Source organism: Hypanus sabinus, chromosome 4 (genome assembly GCF_030144855.1).
Source record: "Hypanus sabinus isolate sHypSab1 chromosome 4, sHypSab1.hap1, whole genome shotgun sequence".
Lineage (NCBI taxonomy): Eukaryota > Metazoa > Chordata > Chondrichthyes > Myliobatiformes > Dasyatidae > Hypanus > Hypanus sabinus.
In genome coordinates, this window is record NC_082709.1 from 30,360,501 (window position 1) to 30,382,133 (window position 21,633).

A 21,633-nucleotide genomic window follows, 5' to 3' on the forward strand; every position below is an offset into this window, starting at 1 on the left:
GCCGCACCTATCAATCAACTAATGTGTCACCGCCCCTTGCAGTTTTACCCCGCCTTCCTTGAACCCGAGATCTCACGAGAACTGCAGCCGCAGCCGTGCCTCGTCTGGCGTTGCTGCGGAAGGGACTTCCGGTGCGGAGGTGCGAGGTGGGAGCCGGGTGCCCGGAGCCCGAAGCCCGTCACGGAGGCAGCTGCCGGAGGCTTTCCGACGATGCGATGCTGCTGAGCGGAGGACCCGTGGATGGGGCCGTGGGCGGGCCGAAGTCGCAGGCCGGGGTGAGCCTCCCGATGTCCGCTGAGCTCGCGGCGAAGTGAGGCGGAACCGTAAGATGTGAAGATGGAAGGGATCCTGTACAAGTGGACCAACTACCTGACGGGTGAGCGAGGTCCCCGCATCCCTGTCAACGGCAGCCTGGCCTCCTAGTCCCTCTACCGCCTGTAAAGAGAGATAGGGTAGATAACCAGGACGTGGTCGGAGTTGTATTCCAGGGACCACAAATGGACTACTCGTGACACTTCTTTTTCTGGATCTCTTGGTCTTCAGCTCAGGCAATAATATATCTGCCAGTTTTTGCTATAAGCTAACAGCTCCTACATCTACCTCGAGTACACTTCCTCTCACTCTGTCTTACGTTAAGGATCCCATTTCTCTCAGTTTGTCTGTTTCTTGCTGCAAATGTCTCTCTCACGCACTCACACTCAATTTCTTGGGTGCCAGTTTTCCCTAGAACAGATCTTGTTCGACTCATGACTATTTCTGCCAGTTACAATGGGAGGCCATAGTCTGTTGTATGTTTCTTTCTTTCCCTCCTTCCTGATCCTTTTCCCTACCTCTGATGCCTCTTCTCCTCTCTTATGACCGTTGAGAAACCCAAACAGTCCATTCAGGTGATGCAGAGATTCATATGCAACTTCTCCAACCTGGTCTGTTGCACATGTGTGGCCTCCTCTATATTGGCAAGACCATGACAATGGCTGCCTTGAGCTTCATTTCAACTCCCTTTCCCACTTGTATCCTTCTGACCTCTGGCAAGGTGAGACCAAATAAGAATTAGAAGAACAGCACTTTATGTGCTGTTTAGGTAGCCTACAACTCAATCTGTTATGAAAACTGAATTTCACAGTTTTGAGGAACTCTTCCACTATGTTACTTTTTATCAGACAACTCTTGTTCTCTTTCCCTTTATTCAACCTTCACCATTCTTACCTCATTACCAGAATCCATTAACTTCTTTCCAAGTGTATTTCTTCCCCCTTGGTTTGCCTTTCCTCCTCCTGTCTTCTTGTACCATTCTGTCCAATCTTCCCTCTTCTTCACACCCCTCATCGTTTTCCACCTTTATCACACTCCCTACCCCTCCCATCTGCCCACATTTAATCTGGTCCCACCTTGCCAGTCTTTCCCATGCTGGCTTCCTTTCCCCTATACCTGATGTTGGTGCCCGTCCTGTGAAACTCAGAGCTTCAAAGAATCACTAGTAATTTTACCTTTCAATTGTTTTCTTCTCTTCCTTAGGTTGGCAGCCTCGTTGGTTCGTTCTAGATAATGGAATACTTTCTTATTATGATTCCCAGGATGATGTTAACAAAGGTAGCAAAGGGAGTATCAAAATGGCTGTTTGTGAAATTAAAGGCAAGTAGCAAACATTTTCCCTAATTCAAATGAAATTAATTGTACATGGAATTAATTTGACATCGATTTCTGTTTGTATTCTGTAAGGTAAATATTGTTAACATCAAACTAAAGTAGATTTGTTTAAGGTGTTTGTTTAGATTTCAGGTTAGGATATCTAGGTGTTTGTTTTATTTTCTCAGAAGTTCAAAAACTTGTAATGTTAACTTTCTTGGAATTTAGACAACTGGCATTTTTGTGATTATAAACTTCCCAAAAGAATTTATTTTAAATAGTTGCTCTTTACTATAAGATCACTTTATTACTTGTTTTTCTTTAAAACCAGTGCATCCAACAGATAACACAAGAATGGAACTGATTATTCCTGGAGAACAACATTTCTATGTGAAATCCGTCAACGCTGCTGAACGGCAGAGGTGGTTGGTGGCTCTAGGGAGTTCAAAGGCATGTCTTGCAGATACGAGGACTAAAAAAGAAAAAGGTAACACTAAAACAAACAGAACATAAAGGACATTGAAAGTTACCTGCCACTATTTTTGACAAATTTTTATATAAGACATAACTGAAATTTTCCTTGTTATTTGATGTCGTTCATAATTGTCATTGTCTTTCATTACTTTATTTTTCTTTGCAAATCTGAGATACTTGGGTATGTGTTGATTGGCAAATGTTATCCAAGTCAACAAATTAATGGTTGTATTATCCATTAAGTATGCTGATCAAAGAAGTAAATATAACTATCACAATCTCTTGTTTACAATTGTAAAATGTACAAGTTGCCCTCAACTGAAAAATAATAAATTTTATAAACTGAATTTGGGTTGCAAAAGATAATTAAATTTTCAGACTAATATTGGTGTCAGTTCTAAAACTATTGTTATTTTCTGCTCAAGCTGTATGTGGATGGATTTTGATGATTAAATATGAAATATTAATCTATTAATGTTTAAATTGTGTATTTGACACAGAAATCAGTGAAACTAATGAATCTCTCAAAACGAAGATGTCAGAGCTTCGGTTGTATTGTGACTTACTAATGCAGCAAGTTCATACGATACAAGAGTCTGTTAAACAAGGTCAGCCAGGTTTGATGTCAACGGCTGAGGTATAGTATCAGAATATATTGTAATAAACTGATCCAGTTTTTGTGGTCTTTCATCTTGTAGTTAATTATAGCTAGGATCTGAAAAAACAAATTATAATGTTTGTGTACAGTCTGCAGGATTTCTTCACTTTAACTAGTTTGTCTTAGTGGTTTAGAAAAATACGTTAAAATTTTGCATTGAAACAGACTATTTGCCCTTCACCCAAGAAAAACTTCTGTGTATTCACCTTGAACCTATATTCCTTTCTTTATCCATCAAGTCTAATCTTGAGATATAATGTCGTTTCTGTCTTTATAAATCCTTTGATTTCTGGAAGTCTTGCTATGTCCGTATTGACTTTATAAATTGTGTAGACAACTATTTAGATGATCAAGGGATAATTAGGTAATTGATTTAGGTAATTGATTTTCTCTGCATTTATTTTCCCAAATAAAATGTAGCATCATGATTGTTAATGTATTAGTTTAAAGCCTGTAAGTTGAATAAAGGAATAGTTCTTTTTGCTGGTTATTATTTGGGTAATTTAATCCCAATTGTGTATGTATAACATGCTGTGTACACTTATAAAGTGAAAAAATAACATTTTTGTTTCTCAGAACATGAATGAAGCCTCGTCTTTACTCAGTGCCACATGTAATACCTTCATTACAACTCTCGAAGAGTGCATGAAAATAGCCAGTGCCAAGTTTAAGCCTGAAATGTTCCAGTTTTCTCACTCTGATCCACTGGTCTCTCCTGTATCACCTTCACCAGTTCAGATGGTTCGGGTATGGCTCTATTAAGAGGAACAAATATAGAGTTACCAATGTCTCTATTTCTGCTGTTTTTCTTGTGTAATTTTTAATTTTCTTTTTGGTGAATTACATTTGATAGAAATTGAACAGTAAATTTTAGTTTAATTTAGATGCTTTTCAAGTTGGTAACTTCTTTTTCAATGTTGCAGATGAAACGATCAATTAGTCATCCTGGTACTATACTTTATGATGGGTAAGGGAAAGGACTTCTGTTGTTGGTTATAAACGTAAATTATATTTGGTGTTATTAATTGCCCAAAATGTGGAACTTGTTACTGCAGGGAATGGCTGAAACAGTTGGTGCATTTGTAATCGGGGGAGGCTAGTCAAACGTACAATTAAGGTTAGAAAAGAGAATTTGGCTAACAAATTTGGATGCGGAAAGACAGAGGTTTCTGTAGAGGATAAATGAAGGATGAGTGGTGAGGCCTAATGGCCTGTTTCCATGTTGTACATCCCATGTCATTGTTTCCTGATGTGATTACAATAGTTTCCTGCCCAGAGGTTCATGTTACTCTGGAGATATGCAAGATGCCTTGGGATCCAGCAGTGGCAGGTTTGCAGGACTGGATATTTACCTCAAGGATTTGTTGGGGTGAATTAGAAAGAAGGTCAAGAATATGATTGTTGGAGACAGTGGCAGATACTAAATTTTTTCTGGTGCGGGCACGTGGGTAGCTGGTATATCTAGAAAAAGGATATGCAAAAAAACCCAGAATTTATCTAACCCAATGATTCACAACCTGCTGTCTACAGACCTCTTGCTTAATACTATTTGTCAGTGGCATAAAAATCATTGGGAACCCTAATCTAACTTCATATTTTGATCAGTATGGTCTCTGTTATTGCATGAACAAAATTGCTATGAAATTAATTGCTAATGATCTTACTGTAGTTGTGGTTTGGGTTTTGCAAATACATCACCAGAGCATTACCTTTTCAGTACCTTGCAACTTGATTTGTACGTGATTTCATTGTCAGAGTTTGAGTGAAGTTCAAGTTTTGCCTTTAGCAGGAAACTGGACATGAATTACCAAAAGGAAACTACAATTGCAGCATCACGTCCTGATGTACACAGGAGAATACGGACATATTCAGATACTGAATCGTACAGCGACAGTGCTCTGGATGATCCAGAAAGTAAGGATTGAATTAGATCCTCTGAATAATCATGTTTTCAATAATCAATTTAATAATCAAATTTTAATATAAAATTGTTTAGATTAATAAGGAAATTGAAGCCTTGGTTAAACCATAGTTTTATTCCAGGCTTTTAAGTGACCCACTCTGCCACAATGTTTTAATATTCAATTTTGTTTTATTTTTCTTTTATAAAGTGAATTGGGATATTTTTCTTCATTAAAGTTAATTATCAATTGACTTGTGAGCTTTATAATAGAGCAACGAAGCAACAGTAGAAATGGCACTGACCAGATTGTTGATTGGGCAACTGAGAGTTCAGATTATGTCTATGATTACTATTGTATGCCATTGTAAAGCCCTATCTATAGTTGCGATATCTTACGGTGCTCCTGACTCGCAGGTCCCGTGATGTGAATTCATTTGCATCCTCCGGGTTTTCTCTCTGGGGTTTGGATGTTCTTACTGCGACTGTGTGGGTTTCCTCTAGATGTTCTGGTAACCTTCCATATTTCAGAAATGTACAGGCTGTTGGGTTAAACTAGTGCTGGAAAATTGTCTGGAACGGGGATGGGGAGTAAGTTGATTGGAATGTGGGAATTAGTATTAATGGGTGCTTGAGAATTGATGTAAACTCAATGGTCCAAAGGGCCTGTTTCTGTGATCTTTGATCTGTAGCACATTTATCATCTTGGCTCTGTGTAGAACAAGATTTAAATATTGTTGACATTTTTAACATGTATGGGCTGAAGCATATTTTTTGGAGATAAAGTAAATATATTGACCCTATTATTGTGAATTTAACTCTTACAGAGATTACTCAAATTTCTCGCAACTCTTTATTAACTGCAAATGGTGAATTCCCTCCAGTGACCATTCCGGAAGAAAATGCTGCAATCTCAAGGAATAAAACAGAGACAGAAAGTCAAATTGTTGCACTTTCAAGTTGAAAATACAAACTAAAATGGATTTATAATATTGCAACAAAGGGACATGATTTCCCAAATAAATGGCTTTCTCTGCACTTTATGATATTGCATCAAATCAGAAAACTTGACAAGCTTACCTAACCTTATTTCTATTATATATTTTCTGTAAACTAGGACTGTATTTTCTACAGTATCGTGTAATAAATCCACAAAGGATCAGTAATCACCTGATTCAAAACTTTGCCATAAAGAGCAATGGTGCCATTAAGAGTTAATAGTAACTGTGAAGCTTGAGTGAAAAAATAAGGATGTAGCATAGACTGTTGTGACTGTTGGCAGGAGAGATTTGAGGAGGAGTCAAATCCCTGGGGCTGTACAAATTCATTTTAAGCACCTGTGTATCCTTAGAATTAACATTCTGGAGGAATCACAGTTAGATGTTTCTGTTTACACCTTTTATTTCACTTTGTAGTTTGTACGTGATGAATGAAATCTGTTTATATACATGAGCACTGAATACTGTTTTAGGATGAGGGTTGGATTGTGCTTCATCTTTTCTAGTAGCAGCCAATTAGTACTGGTTATACCAGAACTCGTATGTGTAGAAACAGTTTCTGAAGCATAAAGTTAAAACTATTGTGCTGTGCATTACCTTTGAAAGAGAAAAGAGTAGATACCATTTATTTCATTTCTAAAGGCAATGAAGCAGGTGTATTTTATATCCAATAAAAATAGATTAATGAAATATAATAGTTCCAGTTACAAAAACTGTAACAGGCAAACTGTAGAAATAAGATACTTTTATAATGTGATCATCTCCAACTGAGGTAAAGAGAAGAGATTTTCATTTGAGTTTAGACCTTTTAATTGTTTATTTGGCCAAGATGGAAAACAAAAGTGTTATTTCCTAGTGGTTTATATTTAACAAAAAACTTGTTTTATTCCCTCAGCCAGCTGTTTTTAGTTTATTTGCAGAAATTTAACTGGTTGTGTCATTCGAGATTTCAAAGCTATTGTATCTCTTTATCATTTGTGCCATATTTGAGCAGAGATAAGAAATAATGGAAAAGTTATAATATTCTGACAAAAATGTTATCTGGAATTGAAGATGACCCTAAGAGGATACTTCGGCCAATTTTTCTCAAGAATGTGTAAATAATTTGCATAATAATTCAATACCAATCAACAGCTAAATTCTCTATTCTGATTTTGTTGGCTTTTATTTATATGTTGGATATGCTGCTAATGTAGTTTACTCTGCACATCCATTTCTTCCAATATAAGCAATATGATTACAAAGAACGATTGAATTAAATTGCTCTAGCAAATTTAGTGGAAACAATGGTAGTGTATTTAATTCTTTTTCTGCACATTAAAATAATAGCTTTTCAGTATTTTAGATAGGCTCCACTCTCCCACATTGTTTTACATGAAAGAATTATTTTAAAGTCTTAATGTGTATTTTTTTGGCATGTCATGAAAGTGTTGTGAGCAGTTTGCAAAAACTACACCAGATGTTTTAGCACTTCTGGAATACAGGATATCCTTGTCATGACTCAGTGGTGTGCGGTGTACAGCACTTTAATCTCCAGAAACCCACGGTTCTAGTCCAGGAGATGGGCAACTTGGTTCCATAAACCAGCTGTTAAAGTTTGAAGAGTATTAAGCATGTAAAAACTTCAGCTTACTAGTGAGCAATGATACAGTCGTGACAAATGTTAATATAAAGTTATTAACCAGGCCACCATTTTTTGTAAATATTAAATGCTGTGAATATTAAGAGGTTGCATGCAAAACTTGTAAAATGGACAGCTTTTTATCATCCTGTTCCTTTACAAAACAATCTGTTCAGGCATTTATGCTTAAAATTCACGACTTTACAGTTTTGCCAATAATTGAGTTTTTCCATTAGAGTTGAAAGACTTCAAAGACTTCAGTTTGTGGTTTACCGAATCTCAGCTGAAGCACCAATTTTGAAATTGGTACCTTGGGTTACAGGAGAGGAAATCAAGTGAGAATTTTAATTACTAACTGTTATCAACCTTGCCACCCTGTTAGCATATGTCTGTGAAGAGAGAATCAAGCTCTACTGTGTTTTTTATTTTCCAGTCAACTCCCATACATATAAGATATGTGTACGAGAGAGAGAGCGCTGTTAATGTCATGGCTTGTATACAATTGAAAGGAGTCCTTGGATAAATATAAGAATTGAACACAGCTCAGCAGCAAGAATTAAAGCTGCTAGAGAAGGAAGAAAACTGCTGATTTATTTGTGTGATAAATATATAGCACTAAGTTTTATTAGTGATGTTTTACACTGTTAAAATTACAATGAAATAAAACTTCACTTTTGGAATTTTGCTTTTCAGTAATTAACTATAATAGTTTAAAAAATGCATTCTCCCACTTAAAGAAAACTTCATTAATTGTTTGTATGTTAGAGTACATGTTGAAAATGGTCCTAATTAGGTAATATGTAACCATTAATATTTCAGCATGATTGATTCATAATGTTAATGTATAAGATGTGAATTTTAATTGCAGTGAATGTAAACACCTATGGGAAAGAACCTATTCTGACTTGTGCTGTCAGGATATCCTTTAGGATTTGCTGGTTCATTGTGGGAAATAGATTTTTCTTTGTGCCATTTTCTGCTTTTTCTCTATGATAACTCATATTTAAAAATAAACTGAATATAAATTGATCCAGAATGAAATTTAAGTTGTAGTAATATGCAAAACTTCACTCCCATCAGGACCTAATTTTGCGATTAATTGCTAAATAGAGATGATTTAATATTACATAACTCCGGTATACTCTAGTATATTCCTGCTGTCCTGACAGGCAAATGTGCTAATACTGATAAACCAATAAATTAAAGGATAATATCTTTAATTTATTGATAGATATTTGGAACTTGAAGATAGGATGGTAATGTCTACCAATCCAGTCATGGATAAATGTTTGAGCTCTTAATTTCCATTTAGTTAGGTGATTTCAGTAGAAGATGGTAAACGATGGTGTACTGACTTTAATAATCTTTTTGGTGCAATTTAAAAAAAAAAGTCAGTGGTATCCATAATTTGAATAAATTTTCTAATTTGTATTATTTGTTTCCTTTTTAGTATAGTTTTTTTTTAAAAAATGAAGTAATATAGAGGAATTTCCTTAGCCAGAATGTGATGAATCTGTGGAATTCATTGCCATGGGTGGTTGTGGAGTCCAAGCCATTGGGTATATTTAAAGTTGAGGTTGATAGGTTCCTGATTAGTAAGGACATCACAGTTTATTGGGAGAAGGCAGGAGAATGGGGGTGAGGGGGAAAATAAATCAGCTTTGAATGGTGGAGTAGACTTGATGGGCTGAATGGCCTAGTTCTGTTCACATGTCTTATGGTCTTGTATTTAATCCATGAGTAGTATGAAGATCTTAGTACAAAAATGTATAAGGCCAATTCGTGCAACATAGGATTTCAAGAATTTCCTTTAATTCTTTGCTTAACATCATTTTTCCAAACCATCAATGAATGCTTGTCCTGCTGCCAGTATAGAATGAATTGGTCATAAATTGACCCAAATTTTACAAGTAATCTTTTGTCTACATATGTGTAATTACTTTTAATTAGTTTTTATTTTAAGTAACAATCTTCTGACCTTGTCTATACTTACACTACTGAGCCAAATTAAACCTTTCTAAATGATAATATTTCATTCTGGCGGACACTGTCGACATCATGGTTTCATTATTAATGTTTACACTATGCAACAGGCCATAAATGCTTGAGATTTCATTGTTTCCATTTAGAATTCACATGACAATGCACTATTTTGGGGAGTAAAAAAAAATCTCCAGGAAAAACAATTCTAGTCTGCTCAAACATTTAAAAATTTTTCAGAAAATATTAAGTTATAAATTTGAGGTTGCTTATAAAAAAATTACTATCATGCTTGAAGGTGATCAAATTTTGATGCAAGATTATTCATGTCAGTAGAATGTCTTATGTAAAGGATGGAAAACTGTTTAAAAGTACTGAAAATGGCTACATGGATTGATCGGGTGTTTGAGAAGGCACGTGGTTGCCTTCATTAGTCGAGGCATTGAGTTCAAAGGTCAGGAAGTTGTGTTGCAGCCTTAAAAGTCTAGTTAGGCCACATCTGGAATAATGCACACAGTTCTGGTTGCCCCATTATAGAAAGGCTGTCAAGGCTTTGGAGAAAGTGAAAATGAGGTTTACCAGGATGCTGCCTGGATTAAAGGGTATGTGCTATAATGAGAGGTTGGACAAACTTGGGTTTTCTCTACAGTGATGGAGGCTGACTGGAGATCTGATAGAGGTTTATTGAGGCATAGATAAGAGTAGACAGCATATTGTATTCCCAGGATTGAATTGTCTAACACCAGAGGCCATGCATTTAAGATTGGGGGGGTTAAGTTCAAGGGAGATGTGAGGGACAAGGTTTTTTACAGAGTGGTGGGTACCTGGAATGCACTGTCTGGAGAGGTGGTAGAGCCAGATACATTAGGGACTTCTAAGAGATGTTTTGATAGATACATGAATGTGAGGATATGGACATTGTGTAAGAAGATGAGATTGGTTGACTGTTTTATTACCAATTTACTTAGTGCAGTACAACATTGTAGGTCAAAGTACCTGTTCCTGTGCTATGCTCCTATGCTCTGATACAGGATTTGTGAATGTTTAACTTGCTCACATTCCCAAACAATAACAAGCACATTGTTTCTTCCAGCAATTTGGACCAAAAACCCCATTCAGGTTATTTTGTTTTGTTTATAGTTAAAAACTAAAAAAACTTATGTACTGTATGAATATTTTAGTACATTAGTTGTGGAGTTGATGTTTCCCTGCTGTGGGTGTTGGTAGAGGCAGGAATTTATTGTCTTAAACTGTACACAACTTGTGAAACTTAGAATTTTCTGTCCATGCAGGCTTAGTTACAGTGTATTCTGGTTCTTGGGTGTCAATATCTTTTGAAGATCTACCCTGGGCCCAATGTATTGATGCAATTATGAAGGCACTTCTGTTGCCGTTCCTTAACCATCCTTGTCAGAACATTTAAAAGTTAAAACATTAATAGATCTGGCTACCTTTTGAAAGGAAGGCAGATTTCCTCTCCTAAAGAGCATTAGAACATTTTTGCAACTTTTTGATAACTTATTGGGTGGCTAAATAGGTGTATGTTATGAATGAAAAGCATTTAAACATTGATGTTTGGTTCTAGTCTCATAGTTGCAGGACAGTTATACCCAAGTGACTCTAAACATCAATCTCACTAATTACAAAAACGACCCTATTTTATTCCACTGAAGTTGTGACCCAGTTACCATGCTAGTGTCATTTACTATTTGTATTAAAATCTGTCAAATAACACCATAACTAGTTTACCTGGTCTGGCTGACGTAATTTCAGAGTCACTGATGTGCTTAATTGTAACCCAGCCTTTCAAATTGCTAAGTAAGTTACTGTGTTAAAGAGGAAATTAGAGATTTACTCATAAATAAGTCTTTGTTATTCGATAAGATGATTGTTGATCTGATCTGATCTTGGCAAAGCAATTTCCATTGGATGATTAAAAATTACTGGTATTCCATTTATAACTAGAATTAAGATTCTAATTAGCAAGTGGATAAACTAGTCAGCATACTTAGTATTAGAGTAATTGCAATTGAGTGAAGTACAAAAAATGACAGAAAATGTTTATAGGTGCAGAAAACATGCTTTATTTCACAATCAAATCCAATTTTACTTTTCTAATTCCCAAGGAGGCCCAATAAAATAAAATAAATACTACTCTAAATTGCATAGGGCATTAAAATGATGGAACATGAAGTATAATTTTTAATGTGGCTAGTTTCTGTTGTGTATGCCCTAAGAACAAATAATATTAAATAATCTACAATTACCACACAAAATCAGTGCACCCCATGGAAAATCTGAACCTCCTTGGGTTGGCACTACTTCTATATAGGAGTACTTGGTATAGTTTGCTGAAATGAGGGTATGGCCAGGTTGATGAATTATCATTAATACTATCCAAGATGTCTCTATGCTAGAAACAGTGCACATGAAATATGGTTATACAAAGTAATGGCCGCTAATACTTTGTATTCATAATTCATAATCTTGTCTGTGTAGAACAGAGATATGACATAGTCGGTTCATAGGCTACAGTATTGTGATGTTATTCACAGGAGGGTATTTGCAAATAGCATCACAAGGATAGCCTTTTAATTCCACAAACTTGGTTGTCTTCAGCAGGGAGCCTCTCCACCTGCTGAGGTATTCTTAGACATCAACATTCTGTTGAGGCACAAATTTTAGTTTCCAAGTTAAACAAGGTAATCGTCCTATTCAAACTTTCCCCTGTTAACTATCAGTTTCAAAAGTTGCAATGAAAATCTCATGAAACACAAGGTACAAAACTTGCATAACCGTTTAGACCGGCTATATACAGTATGTACATGTCACAGAAAATGGTTAAAAATTCCTAAATCAAATGTGCAGTAATTCTATACTGCACAATCTACCATTTGTTCAGAAATGTCTAGTCTGGTATAAATGCATGATGTCAAGTCAGGTAAAAAAATAAAATAATATTTACAAGTCAGTGATTCAAATTCATAATAATTACGATATCAATTTTCAAGTTTAGCTTACAACACAAGTTGTCGGATTCAAATCTTTAAATTGATCTAACTTTAATATTTACAGTGGCAGAATCTGATCCAAATTCATTTGAGAGTCTTAAAGTATAGCGTCCTGCATCACCTTCTTGGACACCTGTAATAATGAGTGTTGTTAAATCATCTGTTGTTTCAATATGGAATCTGCCAGTTTCTGCTTCATCAGAAAGAGGTTTTCCTCCACGTGACCATTTTACTTGAGGCAGGGGATCACCTGAGAAGGCACAGGCAACTGTTAAAACCTTTCCTTTCTCAATTGTGATATCTGATGGTAAAGCTTCAATTTTAGGAGAAGACCCTGTTTAAAACAAAAAGAAACAATAGGTCATTTGTGTCACTGAGCAGCACATTAGATACAATTAACAAAAATTCTCAGTACATTAATAATATCACCTTTAATACTACCGCTGATCATTCTGCTTGCACTTGTTTCCAATTGACTCATACTAGCAAGCTCCATAAAAGAGCTGGAGCTTGATGAGATTCTTGATTCTTTGAAAGATGACATACTGCTTGAAGACATACTGGCAAACTTAACTTCGGTCATGCTACTGCTGGCCTCTTGTTTGGTCATTTGCATTGCCTTGGAAGAGAAATGTTCCTGCATGCTAGCAGAGGCAGCAGCGCCAGTTTGCAAAACTACCATTTTTGAAGGTTCTTCAATGAGACCTGTAGAGCACAATGTATCAAGCATCATATGATGATAGATCAAAGAAAACCATCCAAGTCCATGCAACTATTTTAAATTTTAAATCATAAATTTACAAGGGAAACTTTGTTCTGCATAGTATTAATGAATCTTCTATAAATTATCAGCATAAATCAGTTACATACAAAGTCAAAATTAGATAATAACAGACGTGATAATTGATTCATTAAAACATACCAAGTACAATCAAAGAGGCTGTTGCGGAACACTGTCCATGGAAATTCTTTGCTGTTGCTGTATATTTTCCACTGTCAGAAACTGTTGCACACTTAATCTCTAAGGTGTATATGTTTTTCAAACGACTAATTTTTATATTTCTTGAGACTACAATCTGAAATATAGAATAAGTCAAATGATTAACTGACACACCAATCATGTGTTGGAAAGCAGGGAAGGTTCAGGCATAAAACGGAGACACTGCCTAGAAGAGCGGTCATCAACAGAGCGGTAGGGCTTTGACTCATTTAGGCTTCAGCAAGGTAATTGGACTTGGTTTTTTCCTTGCATTTTTTGAGGAATAGAGAGCATGTCTTCAGGGTTAGTACTTTGCATGTCAGATGTTGAAATCCTGGGAATCTTCCAGTCTCCCAGATGGCCACATCTGCACCAGGTGCACCGAGATGCAGCTCCGGAGAGACCGTGTTAGGGATCTGGAACTATGGGTTGATGACCTACAGCTTATTAGGGAAGATGAGCAGGAAATGGAGAGGAGCTACAGGGAGTCATCCTGAGGCTGCCAGAGTTAGATAAATGGGTGCCTGTCAGGGAAGAGCTCAGATAGTAGAGAGGCAATCCCCCTCAGTAACTGTTATCTCATTTTGGATGCTGTTGAGGGGGGGGTGACCTGACAGAGGGCAACCACGGCGATCGGGTCTCTGGCACTGCTCCAGGTTCTGTGGTGCAGAAGGGAGATAAGAAGAGGAATGTGGTAGTCATAGGGGATTCCATAGTGAGAGGAACAGACAGGAGGTTTTGTCAGACTGATAGCGATACCTGCATAGTGTATTGTCTCCTGAGTGTCAGGGCATGGGATGTCTCGGATTAAGTGCAGAGTATTCTGAAGGGAGAGGGTGAACAGTCAAAAGTCTTGGTACACGTTGGTACCAATGGCATAGGTGAAAAAAGGGAGGAGGTCCTGAAGAGAGAATTCAGGGAGGGGTAGGAAGCGGAAAAGCAGGACCTCCAGGGTAGTAATCTCAGGACTGCTGCCTGTGTCACGTGCTAATGAGCACAAGAATAGCATGATCAGGCATATTAATGCATGGCTGAGAGACTGGTGTATGGGGCAGGGCTTCGAGTTCCTGGATCACTGGGGCCTCTTCTGGGGAGGTACAACCTGTACAAAAAGGACGGGTTATACTTGAACCCAAAGGGGTACAGTATCCTAGCAGGCAGGTTTAATAGAGCTGTTAGGGAGGGTTTAAACTAATTTGGCAGGGGAATGGGAACCAGAGTGATCGGGTTGAAGAAGGGGAAAACAGAAATAAACCAAACATACCGTACAACAGAGATGATAGAAAGGACAGGCAGGAGATGAGGCATAATCACAACCAGTAGAATGATTTACAGGGCAATAGAAGCATGACACAGTTAAAACAAAAAGCAACAAGTACTGGACTGAAAGTGTTTTACTTGAATGCAGGCAGCATAAGAAATAAAATGGACAATCTTGAAATTCGGCTACTGATTGGCAAATATGATGTTGTAGCCATCTCTGAAACTTGTCTAAGGGATGACTGCCATTGGGAGCTGAACGTCAAATGATATACAAAGTATCGGAAATATAGGTTAGTAGGCAGAGGAAGTGGTGCGGCCTTGTGTACAAGAAATAATATCAAATCAATAGAAAGGGATGACATAGGATTGAAAGGTGTAGGGTCTCTATGGGTTGAGGTAAGAAATGGCAAGGGTAAAAGGACCCTAATGGCTGTTGTATACAGGCCTACAAACAGCAGCTGGGATGTGGATTACAAATTACAGCGGGAGATAGAAAAGGTATGTCAGAAGGGCAGTGTCGTTATAACGGTTGCGGATTTTACATGAAAGCGGTTGGGAAAACCAGGTCAGAACTAGACCTCGAGAGAGAGTACTTGTAGAATGTCTAAGGGATGGCTTTTTAGAACAGCTTGTTGTTGAGCCCACCAGGGGATTGGCTGTACTGGATTGGGTGTTGTGCAATGAACTGGAGAGCTTAAGGTTAAGGAACCCTTGGGAAACAGTGATCACAATATGACCAAGTTCACTTTGAAATTTGAGAAGGAGAAACTAAACTAACCAGAAAACTGGGCTGAGAAGTGGCAGATGGAGTTTAACCCAGATAAGTCTGAAGTGGTTCATTTTGGTAGGTCAAATGTGATGGCAGAATATAGTATTAATAGTAAGTAAGACTCCTGGCAGTATGAAGGATCAGAGGGATCTTGGGGTTCAAGTCCACAGGCCACTCAAAGCAGCTGCGCAGGTTGACTCTGTGGTTAAGAAGGCGTATGGTGTATTGGCCTTCATCTGTAGTGGAATTGAATTTAGGAGTCAAGAGGTAATGTTGCAGCCATATAGGACCCTGGTCAGACCCCACTTGGAGTACTGTGCTCAGTTCTGGTCACCTCACTACAGGAAGGATGTAGAAGCCATAGAAAGGGTGCAGAGGATATTTACAAGGATGTAAATGGATTGGGGAGCATGCCTTATGAGAATAGGTTGTGAATTGGCCTTTTCTCCTTGGAGTGAATGAGGATGAGAGGTGACCTAATAGAGGAGTATAAGATGATAAGAGGCATTGATCGTGTGGATAGTCAGAGGCTTTTTCCCAGGGCTGAAATAGACAATAGGTGCAGAAGTAGACCATTCAGCCCTTTGAGCCTGCACCGCCATTTTGAGATCATGGCTGATCATCTACTATCAATACCCGGATCCTGCCTTGTCCCCATATCCCTTGATTCCCCTATCCATAAGATACCTATCTAGCAACTTCTTGAAAGCATCCAGCAAATTGGCTTCCACTACCTTCCGAGGCAGTGCATTCCAGACCCCCACAACACTCTGGGAGAAGAAGTTTTTCCTTAACTCTGTCCTAAATGACCTACCCCTTATTCTCAAACCATGCCCTCTGGTACTGGACTCTCCCAGCATCTGGAACATATTTCCTGCCTCTATCTTGTCCAATCCCTTAATCTTATATGTTTCAATCAGATCCCCTCTCAATCTCAATTCCAGCGTGTACAAGCCCAGTCTCTCTAACCTCTCTGCGTAAGACAGTCCAGACATCCTAGGAATTAACTTCGAGAATCGACGCTGCACTTCCTCTACAGCCAGGATGTCCTTCCTGAACCCTGGAGACCAAAACTGTACACAATACTCCAGGTGTGGTCTCACCAGGGCTCTGTACAAATGCAAGAGGATGTCCTTGCTCTTGTACTCAATTCCCTTTGTAATAAAGGCCAACATTCCATTAGCCTTCTTCACTGCCTGCTGCACTTGCTCTTTCATCTTCAGTGACTGTTGAACAAGTACTCCTAGATCTCTTTGTATTTCTCCCTTACCTAACTTTACACCGTTCAGATAATAATCTGCCTTCCTGTTCTTACTTCCAAAGTGGATAACCTCACACTTATTCACATTAAACATCATCTGCCAAGTATCTGCCCACTCACTCAGCCTATCCAAGTCACCCTGAATTCTCCTAACATCCTCGTCACATGTCACACTGCCACCCAGCTTAGTATCATCAGCAAATTTGCTGATGTTATTTTCAATGCCTTCATCCAAATCGTTGATGTAAATTGTAAACAGCCGTGGTCCCAATATCGAGCCCTGTGGCACCCCACTAGTCACCCCCTGCCATTCCGAGAAACACCCATTCACCGCTACCCTTTGCTTTCTATCTGCCATCCAGTTTTCTATCCATGTCAATGTCTTCCCCCCGATGCCCTGAGGTTTGATTTTACCCACCAATCTCCTATGTGGGACCTTATCAAATGCCTTCTGAAAATCGAGGTACACTACATCCACTGGATCTCTCCCGTCTAACTTCCTGGTTACATCTTCGAAAAACTCCCAACAGATTAGTCAAGCATGATTTACCCTTGGTAAATCCACGCTGGCTCGGCCCAATCCTATCACTGCTATTTGGATATGCCACTATTTCATCCTTAATAATGGACTAGCATCTTCCCCACCACCAATGTCAGGCTGACAGGTCACTAGTTCTCTGTTTTCTTCCTCCCTCCATTCTTAAAAAGTGGGATAACATTAGCCATTCTCCAATCCTTAGGTACTGATCCTGAATCTAAGGAACATTGGACAATGATTACCAATGCATCCGCAATTTCCAGGGCCACCTCCTTTAGTACCCTAGGATGCAGACCATCTGGACCTGGGGATTTGTTAGCCTTCAGTCCCATCAGTCTTCTCATCACCATTTCCTTCCTAATGTCAATCTGTTTCATTTCCTCGGTTACCCTATATCCTTGGCCCATCCATACATCTGGGAGATTGCTTGTGTCTTCCTTAGTGAAAACAGATCTAAAGTACTCATTAAATTCTTCTGCCATTTCTCTGTTTCCCATAACAAGTTCACCCAATTCATTCTTCAAGGGCCCAACATTGTTCTTAACTATCTTCTTTCTCTTCACATACCTAAAAAAGCTTTTGCTATCTTCCTTTATATTCCTGGCTAGCTTGCATTCGTACCTCATATTTTCTCCCAATATTGTCTTTTTAGTTAAGTTCCGTTGTTCCTTAAAAACTTCCCAATCATCTGTCCTCCCACTCACCTTAGCTCTGTCATACTTCCTTTTTTTTTTAATGCTATGCAATCTCTGACTTCCTTTGTCAACCACTGTGGCCCCTTTCCCCCCTTTGAATCCTTCCTTCTCTGGGGGATGAACTGATTTTGCACCTTGTGCATTATTCCCAAGAATACCTGCCATTGCTGTTCCACTGTCTTTTCTGCTAGGCTATCCACCCAGTCAACTTTGGCCAGCTCCTCCCTTATGACTCCATAGTTTCCCCTGTTCAACTGCAACACTGACACCTCCGAGCTGCCCTTATCCTTCTCAAATTGCAGATAAAAACTTATCATATTATGATCACTACCTCTTAATGGCTCCTTTACTGCAAGATCGCTTATCAAATCCTGTTCATTACATAACACTAAATCCAGAATAGTCTTGTCCCTGGTCAGCTCTTGTACAAGCTGTTTCAAGAATGCATCCCGTAGGCACTCTACAAACTCCCTATCCTGTGGTCCAGCACCAACCTGTTTCTCCCAGTTCACCTGCATGTTGAAATCCCTCATAACTACTGCGACATTACCTTTGCCACATGCCAATGTTAACTCCCTATTCAACTTGCACCCAATATCCATGCTACTGTTTGGTGGCCTGTAGACAACACCCATTTGGGTCCTTTTGCCATTACTGTTCCTCAGTTCTATCCACACAGACTCTACTTCTCCTTACCCTATGTTCCCCCCTTGCAAAGGACTGAATTTCATTCCTCACCAACAGGGCCACCCCACCCCCTCTGCCCACATTTCTGTCCCTACGATAGCACGTATACCCTTGTACATTCATTTCCCAGGTCTGATCTCCCTGCAGCCATGTCTCCATTATCCCAACAACATCATAGTTACACATTCGCACCTGTGCTTCAAGCTCATCCGCCTTATTTCTGACACTTCGTGCATTCAGATATAGAATTTTTAGCCCATTTCTCCTCTCTCTGTTTAAATCGCTGCCTATTGTGCTTAACCCAGCTCCCCGAACTCCCATCGGGCTATATGCCCCTAGAATTTTGTCCTTTCTAAATTTACTTATTCTTTCAACACATTTAACTCCATGTTCCATCAGACCATCCCTCTCTACATGTGTCCTCCTTTTCACTCGTTCCGCCTCACCTTTCTCTACTACACACTTAGTATTCCGGAACCGTGTAGTCCCCACCTGTCCTTTATTCTTCCTCTCGCTATCCTCTCTCACATTCTGGATCCCCGCCCCCTGCAAATTTAGTTTAAACTCCCCCAAGAAGCACTAGCAAACTTCCCCGCAAAAATGTTAGTACCGCTCCAGTTCAGGTGTAAATCGTCCCTTCGGAACAGATCCCACCTTCCCTGGAACAAAGCTCAATTATCGACAAACCTAAAGCCCTCCCTCCTGCACCATCCTCTCAGCCACTTATTAATCTTTATAATCTTTCTGTTCCCTGCCTCACTCACACGTGGCACAGATAGCAATCCTGAGATTTTTGGTTGCCACGAGAGGACACAGGTTTAAGGTGTAGGGCAGTAGGTACAGAGGAAATGTCAGGGGTAAGTTTTTTACTCAGAGAGTGGTGAGTGCATGGAAGGGGCTGCTGGCAACGGAGGTGGAGGTGGATATGACAGGGTCTTTTAAGAGGCTTTTAGATAGGTACATGGAGCTAAGTAAAATAGAGGGCTATAGATAAGCCTAGTAATTTCTAAGGTAGGGACGTGCTTGGCACAACTTAGTGGGCCAAAGGGCCTGTATTGTGTTGTAGGTTTTCTATGTTTCTAAGTTCCAACGTGTCGGTATTTCAGTGGAATAAAGGAAATTACAATGGCATGAGAGGGGTAGACACTATCAGGAATAACAGCAGAGCAGCAATGGCTGGAGTTTCTGCAAAAAATGAGGAAGTGCAAGACAGATGTATTCCAAATAAGAAGAAATTTTCGAATGGAAGAAGTCACCACTATGACTGACAAGTGAGTAAGAGCCAAAAAAAAAGCAAAAGAGAGGGCATACAAAGAAACCAAAGCTAGTGGGAAGATAGAGGATTGGGAAGCTTTTAAAAACTTGCAGAAGGAAACTAAGAAGGTCATTAGGAAGGAAAGATGAATTATGAAAGGAAGCTGGCGACTAATATCAAAGAAGTTAATAAAAGCTTTTAAAAGTATATAAAGGGTAAAAGAGAGTTTGGGGTAGATATAGGACTACTAAAAAATGATGCTGGAGTTATTGTAATGAGAGACGCGGAGATGGCAGAGGGACTGAATGTATATTTTGCATCTGTCTTCACAGTGAAAGACATCAGCACAATACCGGATATTCAAGAGTGTCAGGGAAGTGAAGTATGTGCAGTGAAAATTACGACTGAGAAGGTGCCCAGGAAGCTTAATGGTCTGAGAGTGGATAAATCTCCTGGACCTCATAGAATGCACCCTCAGGTTCTGAAGGAAATAGCTGGAGAGATTGCAGAGGCGTTAATGATGATCTTTCAAGAATCGATAGATTCTGACATTGTACCAGATGACTGGAAAATTGCAAATGTTACTCTGCTATTCAAGAAGGGTGGGGGGCAGCAAAAAGGAAACTATAGACCTGCTAGCCTGAACATCAGTGGTTGGGAAGTTGTTGGAATCAATTGTTAGAGATGAGATGACAGAGCACCTGGAGGCACATGATAAAATAGGCCAAAGTTAGCATGGTTTCCTGAAAGGAAAATCCTGCCTGACTAACCTACTGCAATTTTTTGAGGAAATTACAAGCAGCGTAGACAAAGAAGATGTAGTAGATGTGGTGTACTTGGATTTTCAGAAGGCCTTTGACAAGGTGCCGTACATGAGGCTGCTTAGCAAGATAAGAGCCCATGGAATTACAGGGAACTTACTAGTGTGGGTGGAGCATTGGCTGCTCAGCAGAAAACAGACTGGGAATAAAGGGATCCTGTTCTGGCTGGCTGCCGAGTACCAGTGGAGTTCCACAGGGGTTGGTGTTGGAACTGCTGCTTTTTACGATGTATGTCAATGATTTGGACTATGGGATTCATGAATTTGTGGCTAAATTTGCTGATGATACAAAAGATAAGTGGAGGAGCGGGTAGTGTTAAGGAAACAGAGAGCCTGCAGAGAGACTTAGATAGTTTAGGGGAATGGGTAAAGAAGTGGCAAATGAAATACAATGTTGGAAAGTGTATGGTCATGCATTTCGGTGGAAGAAATAAACGGGCAGACTATTATTTAGATGGGAGAGAATTCAAAATGCAGAGATGCAAAGGGACTTGGGAGTCCTTGTGCAGGATACCCTAAAGGTATGCGGGTTGAGTCAGTGGTGAGGAAGGCAAATGCAATGTTGGCATTCGTTTCTCGAGGTATAGAATATAAGCAGGAATGTGATGTTGAGGCTCCATAAAGCACTCATGAGACCACATTTGGAGTACTGTATTGTGTGCAGTTTTGGGCTCCTTATTTTAGGAAGGATATACTGACATTGGAGAGGGTTCAGAGAAGATTCACAAGAATGATTCCAGGAATGAAAGGGTTACTGTATGAGGAAATGTCTGGCAGCTCTTGGGCTGTACTCCCTGAAGTTCAGGAGAATGAGGGCGGATCTCACAGAAATATTCCGAATGTTAAAAGACTTGAACAGATTTGATATGGCAAAAGTTATTTCTCATGGTTGGGGAGTCTAGGACAAGAGGGCACAGCTTCAGGATTGAAGGACGTCCATTTAGGACAGAGATGCGGAGAAATTACTTTAGTCGTAAATCTGTGGAATTTGTTGCGATGAGCGCCTGTGAAGGCCAATCATTGGGTGCATTTATAGCAGAGACAGATAGCCTCTTGATTAGCCAGGGCATCAAAAGGTAAGCAGAGGAGTGGGGATGA

At 39.2% G+C, this 21,633-nt stretch overlaps 2 protein-coding genes across 3 annotated transcripts in view; one reads left to right on the plus strand and one right to left on the minus strand.

Moving 5' to 3' along the window:
• The first annotated feature begins 69 nt into the window (after nt 1-69).
• On the plus strand, nt 70-8,306 carry plekha3 (pleckstrin homology domain containing, family A (phosphoinositide binding specific) member 3). 2 transcript variants are annotated; one of them, XM_059966773.1, is made up of 8 exons: nt 70-376; nt 1,516-1,632; nt 1,958-2,113; nt 2,601-2,737; nt 3,335-3,505; nt 3,682-3,725; nt 4,548-4,672; nt 5,486-8,306. In XM_059966773.1, the coding sequence occupies exons 1-8, from the start codon at nt 337-339 to the stop codon at nt 5,620-5,622; spliced, it is 927 nt and encodes a 308-aa protein (XP_059822756.1). In that variant the 5' UTR covers nt 70-336; the 3' UTR covers nt 5,623-8,306. The 2 variants fall into 2 exon arrangements, with proteins under 2 accessions (XP_059822756.1, XP_059822755.1); XM_059966772.1 differs by having other exon boundaries at nt 72-376; nt 4,545-4,672.
• A 3,027-nt stretch (nt 8,307-11,333) lies between these two features.
• Nucleotides 11,334-21,633, minus strand: part of ttn.1 (titin, tandem duplicate 1) — a 324,448-nt gene continuing 314,148 nt past the window's right edge. Inside the window, 3 exon segments of the mRNA XM_059968782.1 lie at nt 11,334-12,602; nt 12,698-12,973; nt 13,191-13,344. Of these exon segments, the coding sequence (XP_059824765.1) occupies nt 12,304-12,602; nt 12,698-12,973; nt 13,191-13,344 (729 nt within the window). The 3' untranslated portion in view covers nt 11,334-12,303.

Excerpts from the sequence above, each read along its gene's own strand:
- plekha3 (XM_059966772.1), top strand. The coding sequence starts at position 337 with ATGGAAGGGATCCTGTACAAGTGGACCAACTACCTGACGG. Across the intron at positions 2,114-2,600 it reads GAGGACTAAAAAAGAAAAAG|AAATCAGTGAAACTAATGAA; the intron begins GTAACACTAAAA and ends TATTTGACACAG. Across the intron at positions 3,506-3,681 it reads CACCAGTTCAGATGGTTCGG|ATGAAACGATCAATTAGTCA; the intron begins GTATGGCTCTAT and ends TCAATGTTGCAG.